Source organism: Styela clava, chromosome 8 (genome assembly GCF_964204865.1).
Source record: "Styela clava chromosome 8, kaStyClav1.hap1.2, whole genome shotgun sequence".
Classification (NCBI taxonomy): Eukaryota; Metazoa; Chordata; class Ascidiacea; order Stolidobranchia; family Styelidae; genus Styela; species Styela clava.
The window spans coordinates 14,970,613-14,991,010 of record NC_135257.1 but is presented as its reverse complement, the minus strand read 5'-3'; the positions used below and the strand labels follow the sequence as shown (position 1 = coordinate 14,991,010).

The 20,398-nt window shown below is 35.2% G+C and overlaps 2 protein-coding genes and 1 long non-coding RNA gene across 4 annotated transcripts; 1 reads left to right on the top strand and 2 right to left on the bottom strand.

Annotated features, from left to right (window-relative positions):
- Nucleotides 1-783: 783 nt before the first annotated feature.
- Nucleotides 784-2,560, top strand: LOC144425671 (uncharacterized). 2 transcript variants are annotated; one of them, XR_013477590.1, is made up of 3 exons: nucleotides 784-1,126; nucleotides 1,412-1,528; nucleotides 1,955-2,560. It is a non-coding gene; the product is annotated as an uncharacterized LOC144425671 (long non-coding RNA). The 2 variants fall into 2 exon arrangements; XR_013477589.1 differs by having other exon boundaries at nucleotides 799-1,126; nucleotides 1,412-2,560.
- A 3,190-nt stretch (nucleotides 2,561-5,750) lies between these two features.
- On the bottom strand, nucleotides 5,751-10,835 carry LOC120346395 (sialin-like). The gene is made up of 8 exons (XM_039416122.2): nucleotides 8,901-10,835; nucleotides 8,351-8,584; nucleotides 8,002-8,176; nucleotides 7,704-7,831; nucleotides 7,296-7,454; nucleotides 6,761-7,001; nucleotides 6,313-6,446; nucleotides 5,751-6,231 (listed from the first exon to the last, which is right to left on the bottom strand). The coding sequence occupies exons 1-8, from the start codon at nucleotides 9,096-9,098 to the stop codon at nucleotides 6,028-6,030; spliced, it is 1,473 nt and encodes a 490-aa protein (XP_039272056.2). The 5' UTR covers nucleotides 9,099-10,835; the 3' UTR covers nucleotides 5,751-6,027.
- Nucleotides 10,836-13,059: 2,224 nt separating this feature from the next.
- LOC120346631 (uncharacterized) lies at nucleotides 13,060-19,199 on the bottom strand. The gene is made up of 8 exons (XM_039416394.2): nucleotides 19,040-19,199; nucleotides 16,978-17,198; nucleotides 16,430-16,558; nucleotides 16,033-16,186; nucleotides 15,409-15,588; nucleotides 15,076-15,224; nucleotides 14,564-14,708; nucleotides 13,060-14,355 (listed from the first exon to the last, which is right to left on the bottom strand). Exons 1-8 carry the CDS (start codon nucleotides 19,101-19,103, stop codon nucleotides 14,216-14,218), a joined length of 1,182 nt encoding a protein of 393 aa, XP_039272328.1. The 5' UTR covers nucleotides 19,104-19,199; the 3' UTR covers nucleotides 13,060-14,215.
- Between the last annotated feature and the right edge of the window lie 1,199 nt (nucleotides 19,200-20,398).

Sequence of the window (20,398 nt, the reverse complement as noted above, 5' to 3'; positions counted from 1 at the left end):
ATTTTTATAAACCGCTTCAACAAAAATTGACGGCAGTTCGGAAACGGCCTTTTATGATGAAGTGGGCTGCTGAGAACTCGATCCAGCAGTCGTATTCAACGCTATATACAGCAGTAGGGTATTTAACCTCTTCTTTCTGTATTTTAATCCAGTTTCTCGCGTAGTTTCATAAAGATTAAAACAATAATGTAATGTAAAACAGAAATGCATAGGCATAGAAAGATTGGACAGTCAGACGTTGGAGCGATGACGTTTTATGTAATAAGCGTACCGGTACTGACAGTCTGGCAATGAAAGTTTCCCCATTAGGCCGCGAGCCGAGGCCATTTATCTTTCAGTTTCGTAGCGCACATCAGGTAACTACCTGAAAATGATTTTAAAATGTTCCTTAGAAATTTAGTAACAAATATTGCCTTGTTCCCACTTCCAAAAGTTGCACGTTTTACAGAAAAGACGCTTTTACTACAATAAATATGTGTTACCATCTGTCCTATTTTCTCTGCTTTTCCGGTATCATGGGCCAATGAACGCAGACTTCTGCACGACGTAACAGTCAAGTTAGTCAGCTGTAGGTGGATCCCCAGTGGTCGGATGAATATCAGATGTACTCAACTGATAGCTTTTGCGTTGGGTAGCCTTTCCATAGTTTTTTTCAGTTACCGGTTATATTAGTCCAGTTATTCTAAGGAGGTGTTGAAAAGTATAGGTAAGATATTAAACACGTGTATATCCTTGCCATAAATAGCAATTTTAGTTGAGCACTAGCTCATAAGACGTTGTTAAATAGGTACGGTGCGGTAACTCCAAGGAAGGCTAGACCTAGAATAATACTGTAATATGTCACAAACAACGATATTTTCTGGCTTGCATGAAATGTTTATGATTAATTTAATGACTCTTCTTGACTATTCAGCAGACTTATACTACTATATAGGCCACAGCATATTTGGAAATAGAAATGAATGGCTGTTTCTGTAATGCATGGTTGTGTGAAAGAGAAGAAATTAATCAATTTTACTAATGTCGGTTGGTCTAAATCTAAATTCATAGAGTCGACAAGAACCTGGGAAGCAATGATAAGTTATGCCGGAGTGGAAAGAAAGGTAGCATTGGAAATGATTGAGAGGTGAGAAATGAAGTTGTAGACAAACAGTTGATGTTTCAAAATATAGTCTATAGTCCATACTCATACTGTCATAGGACATTTCAGACTGTGATATATCAAAATTTAGTGTAGATATAGTCTAGTAATGGTATGCAAACACTGCTGGACTGTAGAACATGCAATGAGCATATATACGCTCATTTAGTACATCAGATAAAATGCATTATGTATTCAAGGTATTAGTTAGTATTTAGGGGTATTTTTAAAATCATGCTGCTCCAAATATTATTTTCTTCCTTATTTTAGATACTGTACTACAAAAGAAAACGGCAATGTTCCACCAATCCGACCTAACGCAGGCTCTGATCCCTGCTGCTATCAGTGCTATAAAATGGATTAAACAAGAAGTCTTGAAGCTTAAAGGTATATGAGAATCATAATAGTTGCAAACAGCTTAGATGGGCTATTCATATTGAAATACTTTAGCACTTTTCTGCAATTGGAACTGCCCATCAAATTCATGTTGGAGACTTCATTGAGATTTTCAATTCATTTTTTTCCCTCGACTATGAAGATCTTTTGAGGTTAACGAGGTATTAATAAATAAAGCTGAGGAATTTGAAGAGGATATGAAGAATGTAAATGATACGGTACCAGGGCACGTCTATTTAACACTGTCAAACATAAGGATTATACTCTCCACCCAACAATGATTCACTGAAGAAGCATGTGGCCCTCAAATCAGTTCTTGAGTTGGCAAACTGCAAAGAAAAATAGTCAAAATAATTTATGAAAGTGTGCCAAAATCAACTTAAATTGCACAGATTTTTGTTTTTGTATTGACTGCAGAAATCACAGTACACCTATAGAGGAAAAGTCGATTTTTGAGATAGTGGATTTCGAAAACAATTCAGAAGAAAGTGAATTAGATATTACAGTTGATTTAATAAGTATCATACATTTGTTTTTTTTTCGGACATTTGTTAGTGTCGTAGTCCTGTTTCTAGAAATATTATTGCCTTTGTTCAAATACATAACCACATAAACTAAAAAAAGATTAATTGTAAATTGTAATATTTCTGTTCACTGTGTTATGTACATATTGTACATTCATTTAATTTTCTTGACTTTTGCGGTAAATTTCTAAGTGAGAAATAACTGATTTATTTGTGTTTTCGTGCTCACGATGTTAATTTGTGACTTCATTGCTTAAAAATAAATACGTTTGATACTTGATAGCTTCCATAAAATGGATGTAGCTTTTTATGCTGTTCTTGTTGTAAACTGCTTGTGGTTATTACATAAAATTTATTCTCAAATGTGAATCAGCGTTGTTGGTGTCGCTGCTTTCGAGGTCACTCCCGACTCCTGTCACACAATTAAAGTATTTTTTGTTGTTGGTTACATGTATGCCATATTTTTCGTAATCTACCTAATAAATTATGATTGACTGAGGAAGTCCGATTTTGGTCAGGCAAAACATTACAGGAATACATTTGTGTTAGTGTGCTGTAGGGCTCTCGAATTGTATAGTTCTTATGTATGCGTTGTAAACTTATGGTTATTGAATTTCCGGGAACCTCTTATATTCAATTTCGCACCAGGATTGTGGAACAAGCTGTAATGCGTTCATTATGTTCGTTTTCACACAAAACTGAAGAATTTATTTAGTTACCAGATGTGCGCTACGAAACTCATTTTCTGGGCGTTTTCATGGTTTCGTCTCACGGCCCATATCCGTGGTAAGGATCTACAAGTGTTTAATAATTTACTTATACATTTTTCAACAACGTCTTAGCATAACTTAACTAATAATAACTAAACAGGGCTATGGAAAGCCTGTCCAACTCAGCGCAAGGTCGAGCAGAAATAACTAATATTCATCCGCTCGCTAACAGCTGGTTTAATTCAATTGTTACGTCATGCAGAAGTCATTGTTCAGTGCCGAAAATGTAGAGAATATAGGACAGATCGTAGCACATATTTCTTGTAGTAAAAGCGTCTTTTCCGTAAAACGTGCAACTTTTGGAAGTGGGAACAAGGCAATATTTGTTACTAAATTTTTAAGGAACATTTTAAAATCATTTTCAGGTAGTTACCTGATGTGCGCTACGAAACTCACTTTCTAGGCGTTTTTCAGGGCCTCGGCTCGCGGCCTACATGGTTTACTAATATTAAGTTAACTATGGTTTCCCCGAGCATCGATTTCCTTGTTTATTTCCATACAGTTACAAATTAGCGATAAGTTAAACAATGACGTAACAATCGGTCTTTATGCCGCCGCTCAGACATTTCTTTTGCTCAGACAGATACTCAAACGTGGTTGTAAACATTGCCTCTTTTCGATAGTTTTGCGTGTTATTCGCCATTTTTTAGTTGTATTTCCAAAAAATAGTTGTAAATAAAATAACGTAATTTTCATCATGTTTCCCAAGGACCACATCAAAATTTGATAACGCAAACGCTGTAATAGACTAGTCTAAAATTAGCTATCAGCGGCACGTTGTTTATTGTTTTGAATAAAAAGGATAGTTTTAGCCATGGAAGCCAGTTTAAAGCGTCAACTCACCAAAACACTCTCAAAATCAGCGTTGAAAAGTTTTCAGTGATAAAGTATATGGTGAATCTTTCAGGGGTCGGGGAACCGTCCATGAGCTTTAAGAACTGATTCGAGAGTCGGTTTTTATCACTTATTTCGTTTCTTCGCTGTTTAATATAATTTTCAGTAAAGCCAACAATGCTATTGAGTCATACTCTTATATAAACAAAATTTGGACTGGCCTAATTTATGCAAGTGTCCTTAAATATCATACGGAAAGTATTGTAGAGAATCGATTGTTGTTGTTGTTTGTTTGTCTGGCTTGTACAGGATGACTTCGTGAACCGATTCTGTCCCAACGATCACTGTTCGTAGGTTACCCCCAACGATAATGAATAGACGTTGAAATAATTTGTAATTTTCCATCTTATATAGAATACAGGGGGCTCTTACAGAATACAGGGTTATTCTTGAATAGAATACAGAGGTCCCGACCCCACCTTCCAGTTGATCTCGAAGGGATCGTGGTCGCAGTACGATTCAAGAATATTATTCAAATAATCACAAGAGAATATCTAAACAGATGAGAAAAACAGAAGTATGCCTCTCTCAGTCAGAACAAAACCAAACGTAGACAAGCCGTTATGCGTGACGCAGCTATTTGTTGCGTCACAACTTCGCTTTTCGTTGTTTAGAACGCTTTTCGTTGTTTAGAAGTTTTTTTGTTCAAACGAGATAAGAGTGGCATTCTGGAGCGAAACGCAATGCAAAATATTCCAGATACAAAGAGCGATTGTTTTCGCCAGCAGATTCAAGCGAGCGCAATCTTTGTGTATTTATTTCTGTGCGGGTAATGATTACTAGCTTGTTTATGCGCCGAAACCGATTGCGCACTCGCTCAAATTACTTTCTTTCAAGTGATAACATGTTCATTGTATATTTCTTAGTTTTCAAATACCTACAGATATATATAAAACTCGTAGAATTGAAAATATGCGAAAAAAGTGACACACAACCGGGGTCACAAACACTCGGCCAAGCATATATCAGGCTTGAAAACGACGCGAAAAGGACTTATTGATTTTGTTTTGATATACGTCCACTATGAGACGTATACATAAAGAATATTAACTCTTACTGACCAATCATATTAGAGCCATATTTATATTACACGTAAGTGTCATCCCGGCATACGAATCAGGGGTCGCAAAAAAATTTGTCCTTGGGTCGCGAGATTTTACAAAATTCATTTAAAAAAAATATTTGGTGGCTCAAAAAAAGGTTGGGAACCACTAGTCTAGAACAGGGGTGCACAACACAGGCATACACGCTCGAACGGTTTGGTAAAAGTATTTCTTATATTTATAACTAGGGTTACCATATTTTTGTGTCTTCAAATCGGGACGCCTCAAAAGACAATGACCCCTTATCTGTGATTTTATATCTACATTGGCCTACATTCCTACATTTAAAGCTGTCTCGGCTGTCTTTATTGAACACATTGTTATCGAAATTTCATGCGCATATTCTCTGTCCAAATATCGGGTTCAGTTCGAAAAATAGGAAGGAATTGACGTTAACGATACCGGTACACATACCTCGAATTTAGACTAATTAGTATTGGTTTTACATGCGATACATCTGCCATCAATGGGAATTAGCGGGAAACGATCGCATTCACATTCAGTAAGTAGCTAGCGCTGCGCTACACAGAAACAACAGTAACGAGAACATGTTTGTGTATTTTGCTGGAAAAGCGGGACTTTTAGCTGACTCATCAGGACGGCGGGACAAAACGCTAAAAAGCGGGACTGTCCCGCCTAAATCACCATGTTTATTCACATTTTGCTAGCTTTTAAGTCGCAATAACTTAAACTTTATAGACCATTCAGTTCGGATGTTGAACTTATTAATGACGCTGACACTCAACTGTAACTCCTGGACTTCAGGTCAAGCCGTAAATAATACGTAATTACTCGACTTTTACTTCTGCCTCGAGGAAGAGAAGTATCAAGTTCTGTTTCACCTGATCTTAGTCCACTTGACCCTAACATCTGTGACGCTGAATTAGGTCGTACCAGGGTATACAAAATATGAATACACGTATCTGCTTCTAAGGCATTAGTGAGCAATATATATTATTTTTCTTGAGGGAACAAAAAATTAATCACTAAAAGACTTTCAAAATTACGAAATCTAAATATTCCCATATTTATTTATCGAGATTCCTGAATGAGATTTCACATATTCCTCTGTATTATTCGATACTTGCGCAGAAAGGACTGGCTTCTTACATGGGTTATATAAATGTAAATGCTGATTGTCGCCATGAGACTAATTGCTTCATTCATTTTTAAGCTAACGTACAAGCTTCACGTATTTATTAGACTGGTGAATCGTCTTGTTGGCTGCTATGTCGTCTTTTTGTCAGTGGTTTATCATGGGCTTCATTATCGACTGAGGTATTTGTGTCTTTCTTTGACCACGGTTGTTCCTTGTCAGAAGCAAATATGCAAAATGTTATGGCGGCTAATATATTTATGCCAGCCGTAATGAAGAAAATTGTTCGCCAACCGCCAATTGAATTCTGTAAAAGTGAATATTGAAGTTACCCAAATTACCATGTTATGTGACCGAACTGCGGAAAATAGACATCGTAGTTACTAACCTCATTATGTAATAGTACTCCAGTCAACTGCGGAGCTAAAATTCCTGTCAAGTGACTTGTTGTTACAAGAATTCCAAACAATATACTGGAGTATCTGTTCGACAAATCAAAAACATTTGCTTCTGTACCAGGAACTAAAAGTAAAATTTACTAATGAGTTAATACTTCTAGCTGTACACTAAAATAATATACCATGATACTTACGAACAACGCAAATGGGAAATCGTAATATGTGGAACATTGCAATCTTAAATACCTCTGTCATGCTACCAGTTGTTGACTAATATGATAAAATATATTCACTTCCAAACTTCGATATAAAATAAGTCAGCCTGTGTTCAGAGTAATTCGATAACACAATATACAGGCAATTCGTATGCCTCTTCACAACTATAATCAAATATGAACCCCCGATTAAATGAACAGCGTACAAAAAATTTGTGCTTACTGTGCAGTCCTTGAAGCGATATGATTAAAAAGAATAAAAGTATTGTCAACTGTTGATTGCAACCAGTGTATGAGGCTAAAATGAAGAAGATAGCGGAAGGTAAAGTGACAGTCGCAACCAATCCTTTCCGTATTGTGATCATAGAAAATGTTTTCTTCCGTTTCAGTACGTTCGATATTCTTTCTCCAATCAATGTAATGACCATCATCATCAACCACGGCGCACCGGTGGATGCTCCTGCCTAAATTGCGTTGTCATATTCACATGTTCATTCAGATTGCACTTGGCATTATTTCTCAAATCTTGCGGGTTTAAAATAACGGTAAAACTTAATATGTTTAAGTTTAGAGTATGGCCTAAGCCCTAAATGAGAAGAAGAATTTTTTGTATTACCACACACATGATTCCAATCACGATAACAAACTCTAGTTACACTGAGTTCAAAAAATAAAGTGCTTGGATAAGCGAAAAAAATGAATGTTAGTGCGAATATTCCTGGTAAAAATACATAAATAAAAATAGTATTATAGGTTACCGCTAATATTCCCAAGTTCAAAGTGTTTGTTAAATACGTTGGTAACACCAAACTTGTCATCGTCAATGTCCAATCAAAAGAAATATGTGTAATAACTGTTGCTAGGAAAGGTAATGACGTCATAATTCTCAACCACGGTATGTTTTGTTCTTTTTTATCCTGTAAACGAAAAACTATCTATCATTTATTTACTCCAGGCAAGTTCTACACGCACTTACTCCGAAACCATGGTAGCACATCAAATAAAATTCCACAAAATTATGCTGGGATTTTGTCAGAATTTGTCTATTGTGACTTGAATTTGTTAAAATTTTATGAGAATATTATAGTACATTTGTGTGGCATATTTTGAGGTCTGTTCCTATATGTATGTGTATTGGAACAAATTTCAGAAATGTATTTACTTACGTTTTCGTTGATTATAGAAGTATTTCTCAGTAAATATTTTTTCTCTTTTTTCGTTATTCTTGGATGTTGCTCAGGAGAATTGTAAACCAAACTAAACCACAGAATAGACCAAAGCAGCGAGAAAGAACCTGTAACATGTTTTATGAAGTTAACGTATTATAGAAAAAGTATTTATCATAATCCTCAGAAATCAACGAGTTTTAACGTATTATTTTATGATAAGAATCCGTTTCGTTTATAATTATTTGGTTTATACTACAAATTGCGCCATATTAATTAAGTGCATATGAAGACGTACCCGTCACGTAAAATACTGTTTCCCAATTGACGTATTCACTTATAAGTGCAGAGATAGGCAAGGCGGCAAATGCTCCAAGAAAAAAACCGCACATTACGATTGAAATCGCTGTAGTTTTATGCTGGAAAGGAATCCATGCCGAGAAAGCTGCTACTGATGAAGGACCGACGGCACCCTGAACCCACGCATAGATGTTTAAGAAGTTTAAATAATAAATGCAGTCATAAATTGATCTGATATATCATTTGACCATGTTCCACTTGCTCGCTAAAGAACAAGACGTATTGCAAGTCAAACAATTTCATATTGAGTATTCGATAACTAGTAAATTACAACAGCCGCAACCTACCTGACAAAAGCCAATGATTATCCTCAGTGTAACGAAATATACAAATCCACCGTAAGCTGCATATGGTATTAAAATTGTGAGTATTGATGACAAAGCAACTGCTGCACCAACAACAATTTTGAATCCAACTTTTTTAGCAGCCCATGGTCCCAAAATTGGTGTACACACGAATCCATAGAAATAGCATCCCAGAGCAAGGCCTTGTTTCACAGTGTTCCATTCAAATGAACCAAACTACAAATTTAATAGAAAAAAATTAATATATATCAGAAAATATAATCACAGATCTTTGTTATTTCGAGAGGCGAGATAGACGCGGAGGAAAGTATACATGAATTCATATCATATAAAATTTTCGTGCTCCCGAAGTATGTGCACCAAGATGGCACACAACCTGAACTCTAACCTTGTACAACTACTTTGTTCAGGTTGTGCGCCATCTTGATGCACATATTTCTGGAGGTCCAAATATTTTTGTTTATTATAACATTGTTGCTCATAAAGTTGTATTTGTCCTTGGTACTTAATTGTTGTAATATAAAATCGTTACCTTCTCAATATTTTCGGTTGTTGAATTATCAGAATTAGAACAAGAATCGTAGGATAAACGACTTGAATTATTAGTCGATGACGTGTTTACCATTGAAACAATTGCGATGCCCAAGTTATACCTCAGCAATGGAATGTTGAACGACCCAAAGAATAGCATCGATAAAAGCACATATCGTGCTGGAACATCAGAACACATTTCAAAATATTGTGACCAAATATCAAAAAACTTGCTACAGCAAATTCGTAATGTTTAATTGAAGATTAATTATACTTTTAAACTGGGAAACAAAGGTTATCTAAGTACAAAGAAAAAGGATGGAGAAATGAATACTCAAAGCAATATAAATCAATTGTGATAGTGTACTGCATGACCCTCGAATCATTTTGAACAGTTATCTTAGCTCTTAGCATGAGGATCCACCAGCGTAAAAGCACGAGAGAAGGACGAGAAATTAGTCTTACAGAAAGCCAATCGACAATGTAATATTAACTTAATTTGTCAATTCGAAAGTTTTTTTTTTATGTATGAAGAAGGTCCAGGAGCTTTAACACACCGCGGCGTTGACTACAGGACTAAACAACAAAGAAGCAAATAAGATTGCGTTAGAGCTAATACTGCAAGACTATTTGATAAAAAGTTATGATACATTATGAGAAATTACTTTTTGTTCCGGTATTTGGTATTTGTATCGATTAATAGTATTTTTTGCAATATTGTATATTGTGATAAATTACTTTTCTGCTGGTATCAGTTATCATTTTAATATTGTTTATTGCAATATTATTTTATTTATAAAAATCAAATAAAAAAACAAAAAAACTGTTTACTGCAATAATTTTTTTTATGAAAATCGAAATGAAGAGCATGCATAGAATGATTTGCCATGATATTGTTATGTATTACTGTGATGTATTATTTATTGATTAATACTGTTTATTGCAATTTTATTGCAATATTGTTTCATTTTATAAAATACAATAAAAAAAAAGAATAAAAAAGGAAAAAAAAAAGAAAAAGATTGCGTCAGAGCAAGCGAATGACACAGACACATATACGATCATTTGCAATCAGGCATAAAAGTTTATGCGGCATATTAATCCGATCTTGATTAAGGGCCCGTTTAAATAGCCGTCCGTGTAAACAGAACATAAAAATAAATAAGGGCCGGTGCTTGAATACCCGCCCGATGTAAAAGCTGATTTTTCAGTGGTAGAGAACAATAGGAAATAAGAAGCGCTTTTGTCACAACGCTGTTGAATGTTAAGCGCTGGTAGATAACACTCACGCCTTCGCGTCCAATTACAAAACAAATAGCATTGATAATGTAACACGGTGGTTCTCGAACTGGGCGTCGCGACGCCCAAGTGCGTCGTTTAAATATTGATAGGGCGTCGCAAAACTTTTCTTCTTTTGCGGATTTGTACCTGCGGTGCGTAGAAAAAGTCAACATTTTCGTTATTCTCGTTTAAATCATACTTGAGAACTGGAAATGACAATATAGTAATTATTGTAACGATCGATCTTATCTATATATATATATGTTTTTTATATATTTTTGTGTATAATTTTACTTTAAAAATAACAAGCGCCCGTGCTTGAATAATGGCCCGGTTAATGAGTTTGGTTAAAAAAAATATGGGCCAGAGCTACAAAACGAGCAAATACGTTACATACATATTAGTAAGAATTCGCCGATCTAAAAACTACGATTGAGTCTTGTATATATATACCACAAACGGGGTTAAATTACGAGACTTGCCGAGAATTTCGAGTAAAATGTTGTCGGACAATCAGGCCTACAACGTCAATAACACCTCTTTGACTTTGCTTCGAAAATTTAAACTGAATTTGATTTTTGAATAATAAGTACCTTCAGCCGCTAAAAAATATTTAGCCTCTCTTTCCCAAATTTGTTCGAGGATAGTTTCCATGTTATGTATATATTTATTTAAGTTTCTGCTATGCCGTTATACAACTATATTTTATGTACTTTTTATCTGTATAATTTCACTCACTTATTTGCTTTTGTAAACGTTTTGTTTTCCCGGACAATGAACAAATTGTATTACCACACAAGGGAGCTCGTGTTTCAAACTTTATGCAGCATGGGACTCAAAGTACGGACGTACGGTAATAGCACGCTTGGGTGCAATTTCAAGAATGTGTGTTCTGGACCGTGAATTGCAAACAAACAATGAATAGATTTAGTGCGACAATTAGTATATAGTGCGTGATAGTACATTGTATTTCAAATATAAATTATTGATTAAACATTGTAGCCTACAGATCAGTGTCCCCAACAACCCCCTTCAGTCTATTAGTTCCCGATAGCCTGCATATCGACCGTTCTAACTTTTCTTCCTTGTTCATACAATCTCTCCGGCTGTAGAATAAGGTGATTTTTAAAGATGTTTGAACCTCATTTCTATATATATTTTGTTAGGGGTTGAACGACCCCAAACGCACACTTCTTGCCCTAATTTCTTGTCTCGACCCTTTTCAAACAACGTCTTTCGGGCGATTTTGTAGCGCTTTTAATATATTTTCTATAACTGCTGTACCTTTTTATGCATATAGCTTCTGGTCTTCTGTTTATCATATTGTCTAATTCAGCAACAAGGAATTCATGTGAAGGTAAACATACATGTGAATCTACACTTGAATCCCTTTTACATGAATTAGCGGAGCTCAAAATAAACTGCACAGCGAACAACTTGAGTTCTCAGGGCTATTGAATACACGGATGAGTCATATTTAGCTTAGTCTAGGGTTGTCATACCGTCCGGAAAATTCCACATGTCCGGAATTTAGGGTTCAATTTTGCGTCCGGAAAGAATTTAAAAAATGCTCAAATATCCGGAATTTTACTGCATCTGCTATCCTACTGTGCACACTGCTAATACAGAACATTGTTATTTCGTACCGTGCGCATATTTTTTACTACGAGGTCATGAAAATAGTTATGCACTGTCCGGAATTTTGCGTTTTCAAATATGGTGACCCTAGCTTAGTCCTATCCAATAAATAAAAATTTTAACTCTTCTTTCTGTTTCACGTTGTTCTAATGGCCATATGTAGTTATGCAAAACGGCGATAATACGAAAACAATCGAAAGTTCCTATGCTAGCGATAATGAAAATTTTTCCGTCTCAAAAAATCTCGATTGCCTGCGCAAAAATTGAATCTGCAAGAACTTTTGCACGATAGAAAACGCTGTCATCATTTGTTGACTACCGGTAGCTGGTTTGATTACATTCAAACGCTTTGAGCTCACGCTTTGTTTAGTCGGTAGATCAACGGCAATGACGTGTACTTAATTGAACGGAAACAAATAACACATGATGACGTAGTTTTTCAAGGATTAATACCATTTCCAATGATATAACTTGATTCCAAAAATCAAATGGCGGCAATACGTTACCCGCGGGCATTTGGCCAATTTCACGCTTCACGGACCACAGAGGGGTCAAAATAGAAAGTACATGTTGAAAAATACTTATTTATACGAAAAAAGGCTGCTTTTAAATAAAACTCTATTTTGTAATCGTTAATGTGTACTTTATGCCTTTTAGTTTTGTAAACATGTAGGCCTAAGGAATAAAGGCAAAAGGTCAACTCTTCTTCCTCACCGCCGCCTGATTTTTCCTTGAAATGTTAAAAAAATCACTCATGTTCGCTAAACTCGGTTCAACAGATAAATGAACTGCAGCTCACGAATTGCAGCAAGCACTGTCTATCTCTATTGTCACATAACCGCTGTAAAAAACTGCACGTAAAGAACACCAAAGCCTGTTTCCGCTATCGAGCTGTCGATCGACTCCATGGATTGAGTACAGCGGCTACGATTTTGCTTCGGGGGCTATTTATAGCTTGGTTTTATGTAATAGGTTGTCATGTATTGTTGTTATGTAATTATATCTGATGACTCCTATTAGTTGCTCTAAGTCTATAGAGCCTAACTTAAAGTGATAGATTGTCTAATACCGTAAGTGCACATGGTTCATTTCCGCGAAAACCCTTCACAGCTGATTTGAAACGTACTGTGGTGCTAAGATTGGCTCATTAATTAGTTCTTGTTCCTTTTTATCGGTATCGTCGTAAAGACCATAACTTTGGACCGTAAGACCAATGTTCTGTCATCGCATACACCACTCAATGCGATATATGAACCATTTTTATTGTAATATATACTCTAGGAATGCGTATATTTCACGCGAAAAAGTAAGAGTCATAAAAGCGAACAATGTTCATGCAAATATAGATGACATGGTAACAGTCTTGTGGCACTATTGATTTGTTATACACAATGATTTAAGATATTCTTGTATCAAATGTCACAATTGACTTTAGTCATAAGAATTGGATCACGGCCGTCACCCTATAAGCGCGATATAAAACCAATGTTGTATTTATAAAAGTAAGCATAATAAGTTTATACAATATGTACGCTTTGTCAAAGTTGTAAAAATTTGATTGTCCCATGACAAAGAGATAGAAATTAGCTTTCTCAAGATGGCGTCAAAATTTTTGTCAACATTCGGCATATAGTCAAAGTCACTTTGTTTAGATATTTCAAAGTCCAAAGAAAATTTAGTCTGAATCTGTTCTATTTCTAGCGTAAATTTTATAGTATAAACAAAGGAAAGAATTTTTACTAGGTCACAGATTATATTTTTTTCATAAAAGAATGTGGTATTAGATTTAATCAAGCCTGAATTATTGAGAAAGTTGAATTTGCATTAGTTTCTTATATTTCTGGTTTGGTATTGTGGAGTTTTGCAATCTACACATGTAGCTCTTGTAGCAAGAATATTGCGACTTGAGTATCGCGAATGTATTGTTATCTCATAAACGTCGTAAATAATTTATGATAGTAGCTGCCCACTACGACTATCAGTTCTTTCACTTATTGTTAGAATAAATTAATGTAAATTAATTATTACAAATCTGTGTATCACAGAAATTTTCAGTGGTTCGCCACCCACGGTCATTATAATGGTTCCTATATTGGAAAAAAAATGGATCCCGTACATTTGAACCCACGACAATTGCACCTGCATACTATTGCACCTAGGAATTTTTTTTTGTTTCGCGGATATTTGAACCCACATATACTAACCCTAACCCATGAGTTTCAGCACCCGCATATAGTTTGAACCCGCGGATATACATTTGGGTTCAAATGTACGTCACCGAAAAAAATATGTCCTTAATGCCGATGAATCAAATAAGTGCGAAAGATATAAACATTTAATTTCCTTTCAATCATATACAAGTTCTCCAATACGTCGTGGTTGAGTTTAGCTGACAGTCTACTCATAGCCTTCATCATTCTTATCTTCCTCTTTCTCTTCTTTTTCCCTTTCTACTTTCTCTTTTTCTTCTTCTTTATCTTCTTCCTCCCCTTTTGTGTCATCATCTTTACCTTTTTCAGTCTCATCTTCCAAATTAGCTGTAAGATTTTTTGAGTAGTTTAAGTCTGCACAATAAGCTAAGGCGAATGAGGACAATAATGTAACAAGCATCATCACTTTATGGTCACCTCTTTCCGGTTACTAATTACAATTAGTCGTGTTCAAAAAACTCGACTCAAAGAAAAAACATGAAGTTTTTGAAGATAGAAGTAAAAGCAAATCACGTTTCCTACGTGTGCTACTTACCAGTGCGACCAAACACCGGAAATGATTTGATACCGTCAACATCATCTCCGTCTACTGCTGTCATGACAACCTTAAAATCACTATCCGGTTTTAGATCGGTGATTGTCCCAGTGCAGCAATCTTCTGAACTTACAGATTTTATTCTCTAAATGAAATTTAACAGAAAAAATGTATTATGAATTAGGCATCTCTGACTCTTGTTTGGGTGCAACAACAAACCGTTGTCCATCATCTATATTCAACACGATAATTTGAGGGAAAAGTTGCCGTATGGCTTTTATCATCAGGGTGGTCAGGTTTTTAACATTAGCTAATTCGGACTCCTTTGAAGTTTTAGTTCAACTTCAAGCAGACACTCAGGATGTCATTTTTGTTTGGCTACATTGTGTGATTGGTAAAACTAGGTTTCAAACTGTATGGTATTGGGTCATAAATTTGGAATGTTCCATTCCAGCTTTGCCTTGGCGTTAGTATCGCATAATCGTAATATTTGTTGTTCTGTATGTGATTACCATAACTGCCATATTCTTGTATTTGTCGCTGGTGACCTCTACTGCCAGAAAAGAATATCGTACTGCTCCGGGTACTGCGTCCCATTTCACAGTTAGACTGGTTGCTGTTGCCTCCTCTTCTAACATTATAAGATTTTTTGTTGATTGTACTGAAAGTAAAATCATTTAAGTTATACAGTAATATAAAACTCTTTTATACCAATCTTTCATATTATTTATCTTTTATTCTCTTTATTTAAAGGGGCAGGTTTAAAATATTAACTGTGGATTAACATAACTCATTATAAAGTCATATCTAATTGCAATTTGTATGTAAACATTTCACTGATTTACATCTACAAGTGGGAACTGGGTAGGTCCACTTCCCGGTTTTTCTTCCACACCAAGTGTATTCCCTTCCATCACTGATGTGTGGTTTATCGCAGTCAAATGCACAGAAGCTTCCAGGTGAACCCCATCTCGTGCAGGAATAGTTTCCATTTTTGAAATCTATATCAATCTCTTCACATCCGCCTGCGATATCATAGAATTAATAAATATAAACATTTGACAAGAAGAAAAATACCCGTAGCCACGATAAAGATATTTTTGTTATTCTTAGCTATTCTTTATTAATTTGTACGTCAAACTTGAAAAATAATTTATTGTTGTTCCACGTGCACAATTGGGTAAGCAACACGTGGTATTTGGTGTTTAGATATTATCGAATATCGTGAAAAAACATGAGCAATTATTCTGATATCACTATCGATCGCTATCTTAAGCTGCAGGGGATGTAGATGTGAGCCGAAACTTTTCCAAAATCGTGGCGAATTTCTAAACCGTTTACGTTACAGTAAATTCACGAATATTATTATAACCCGTAGGGCAGCCTACAGCACATATTTTTTAAATAAATTGTCAAACAATTATTGATGCAACTGAATAAACATTTTTTGGATAAAAATAAAATATTACCCGGACAACCACGTTCATCACTACCATCCATGCAATCTAATTGCCTGTTGCACCACTGTCGAGCTGGAATACACTCAGTTTCGTTGGAAGCACAAGTAAATTTTCTTCTTCCGCATTTACCAGGCTCTGGTGTTGGCATGGGCCTCGTTGTTGTCTGTAGGTTAGAATTAGATTAAATCATTTTAAATGAATGAGCATTGGAAGCGTTCAACTAAGATATCCCATGTATCATCATACAATTCGGATTAGATGCTGGTGATAGAAATGCTTTAAATATCTCGTTGTTATTGGTTTATTGCTTTACACTTTTCATTTGCATAATCTTGCACTAGAATGGCTTCATTTCAAACAATATTTTAGCAAGTTCTCTTCGGTTATCATTCTTTATATTACGTACCGCTCGAGTAGTAGTTGGGGCCCAGAGTGTTCGCACACGTGCAGGAACTCCTTGTTTACCGCGTCGACAGTCATAACTGACCGCGCTAACTTGAACTCCGTAAATCCTCCAAGGAGAGAGGTTGGAAAACTAGAAAACATGGGTAAATGTGTCATCAAGTAGTTTATCTAAAATGACTTGAGGTAAATATTAAAGTTACTTGCTATCAGCCGTACTAAGTTCTACGATCGATATCTTTTATCGTTGGGATTTGTTCATTAGAGAGCTATTCGATAAATACCTGCTGAGTTGTTTAATTTCAAAAATATTACGTTCGTGTCTTTTGTCGACTATATTATGAAAAATTCTGTAACGGTAGGCCAACGTATATTTATCATTAATAAGAAAATGCGTGAGTTTACTGTATATGTCACCAGAAACTCCAAACATATTCAAAATGCTTTTCCTTAGATGGCTTTGTATTTTTTATAATATTGTCAAAACTCTCCATCTAAGGATGTTAATTAAATTAGGCCTAGGATAACTATCGTTCCCGTGACACTTCTTACCTCGATCGTAGTCCCTTCGTGACATGGAATTACGCGTAACACGTGAATTGTATATGAATTCAACAGTTCTACATAGTAGCATTGGGCGGAAGGTTCCGGTAACCAAGTGACTGTGAAGCCTCTTGTTGACGCCGAATTCCAGTCAATTTCAGTTCTTCTCACACGCGGAATGCACCTCTTTCCTTTGCATTTGTTTTGAAGTGGAATTGTACCAGGACATCCTTTTTGAGTAACAAACAATTTCTGTTTCAGTTTAGTTATATTGAGCAAATATTTTTCAACGCCTTGTTCCCGGAGGTCAGCAGACTTTCTTAAATTCAATTACACGTTTCTTTGCGCGCAATATGTATATATATATGTGTGTGTGTGTGTAGGTTGAAAGCGTGCGTTAAAAGAAAAGTTCGATGTATTACATTACAAGAGAGGTATTATCATGTATGAAAACTATAAATTAGACCCTCTTGACGGCGATCCGAAAAAAATTTTCACGCGCGGGCGCAATGTTTCTATAATTCATTATTCGCCATGATTTTGATTTAACCGGTATGAGTCTCACATTAGTTCACCCAACAATAAGAGGAAACTGCGTAAATAAAAATCGAGTATAACCACCAAAGCAAACACTTAACACAATTGTACTTAATACATGCTTTAGAATAAAACTGTGCTTTAGAATAAAACTGTGATCCGGAAGTAGACTTTTTTTGTGAACAAAACCTCAGGCCAAGAAAATTAAACCAATTACCGTCTTCAAGCACTTCTTAATTATATCGGAAATGCCCCGTATTGTGTGCGAACAGAGAATATCGAAACTTAGTCTGTTTGTTTTTATTTACATTCTATTTTTTCCTGAATTATATCTCGTAGCAGAGGCATTAAATTGAATTTTGTTTCCAGATTCTTTTATTGTATATGCTTAAATTTTTCAGTTATTTTTTAAAATCCGAGAAACAGCTCGCTGAACTTATCTCAATAAAATTATTATTAGAACCTAATTCAAAGATAGGATTGAGAAAAGTTAGTGATCTTAAAATCTTGTGACACAGTTTTCCCAATACATATATATTTGAAATCGCTGTAACCACATCAATTACGATAGGACGTAATTTATTTGTAATTTATTCATTTTATTATTTGAATAATCGTTACTTGCAATCAAAGTTAAAAGATGCAGAAACTAGCAATTTACGTTTAAGTGCGAAACAAATCGTCTTTAATGTGGGATTTCAGTGAAAACAATTATCATGAAAACGTTCGTATACTTTTATTAGAGTATTTAATCAAGAATCACTAGTGATTGACAGCGCATTATGTGAAACTAGTTTGTACTGTAACCAGGGGCCTGCCAAACTTATGTGCTGCCCAGGACGAGTTTCTGATAATGATGCCCCTTATACCTAACTTCGGCTGCCCTATGGCAGTCTCCTAAGTCCTGATTGCAACAATCCTCTTTCTGTGTTATTTCATCTCAACAATTTTGTACAAGTTGTAGTGTCGTTAAATAATTGGAAGACATTTACACATCTAGTTATAAACCTGATTCTCGGAATTTGGAAAATTATACTGAGCCGATAGCAGACCGAATTGCACCGTCTATCTAGAGTTTTTGCGACTCATTTTTTCGCATTTTAGATTTTGTGTCACAGAAATATTATGAGATCGAAAATCACGTCAGCTTAACGAATCGGTAATACGCGAAATCGTCAAAAAATAAAATGCTAAACTTCGACTATTATTATCTACCTATAGCCACGTGAAACTCTTGTGAAGATAATTGAAATGTACCAACTAACTATCTAATGTCATAAATGATGTGATCTAGTAATAGTTCAACTGCGGGCTTACATTTGTTTGTTAGATTCGTGCCTTTTGCGAAAGAAAAATTTATATTCATCCAGACCCACAAACATCATCGAATCTCGTCCATCTCCGACCATTTAAATAGTTGACCGTTTATAAGAAAACAGTCTGATTTATGAATGTATGTAACTAGATTTAATTGTTGATATGTTAGCTATGAAATATTCGGATATATATATAAAAACATATGAAATGTACTCACTTAGTGATAACACCTCGCTCGTCAACACGACTGCAACGAGTAAAATTTCTATGGACGAATGCATGCTGGTTCGATTCCTCCTATTCGCCGCGTGCCTTCGATCCACCAAGATATTTTATGTGATTTGAGAATAAGTTAGCCAGCCAGACTTTATATTCATGCCATTGTCGAGGTTCCGTTTTTTCCGTTCGTAAATATGCTTGCACAGCGAGAAACTTGAACCTCGAGACCCTGAGGCTAATAGGTCTTATATTGTGATAATGTATCATAATATATTTCCGCATTCGTTTTTGTGATGACAGAATAAAATTAAAAGTTAGTAAATTAAAAGTTGAACTGGTTTTTGCTCTTTGTTTATTTCTTACAATCCCCTTACGTCAAGGCGTAGATGTTTATCACGATAACTGCGCCACAACAATACACACGCGGTTAGCAATTCCAATTCTTGTTGCTATATCGGTGAATGAAATCAAGTGTCGTTTTCAATAGTTAACGACAACTTGATTACATGCTCGTTTACCTCAATTGTGCGTCTGGCGTGCATGAATGATATATTTTTAAAAAGATAAATGTTGACTGTAGATTTAGGTCATAACATGGAATTAGAGAAATCAGTGCCAAAAATATGCATCCACTGAAATTTCTTGTTTCTAATGTTATAGGATCTGATGTCATAGAGTGCGTACTTTGTATGAGAACACTCGATTGTGTCTTCATCAAATTAGCTATAATATATTTGTATGCAAATTTGATATTTTGGAGCAGGGCATGATTAAAAAACAATATGGATTAATTCAAATCTCTTTGCTTGAAATGGTCACAAAACTCGCCAAAATAAGGTATAAATAGTTAAATACGATATAAGCTGCTTAAGACACATGAACTTTCAGCATATGTAATTACGTGTTAAATATAGAGTAATTATATATATAATTTTTTTTTTTAAGATTCACGATTTTCAAGAAAATCCGATCGGAAATATTGCGTTAAAATAATTTACACGGACATTGTAATAAAATAAGATTCTGTATTAATTTCTCTGCATCAATGCAAATCTTGACATTAAGCCTTAAAATGACTTTATTGACGGGAATTTAGTGCTTCCATACATATTATTATTGATTCATACTTCAATAGTCAACAGTTTTTTACAAGCAGAATTGTGCCCAAATCGTTGCGCAGTATAATATTGCTCGATGGTTCTTAAGAAATAATTTAAAATCGAGGAGAATTTGAACAAATATTGACTAATTGCATGCAGCTCATAATACTATGGGAGCAAAACATGAAATGTTTTGGTCTAATCACATTAATACACAACTACAAGCATGATTGTAGCATCGTATATTACATCCATCG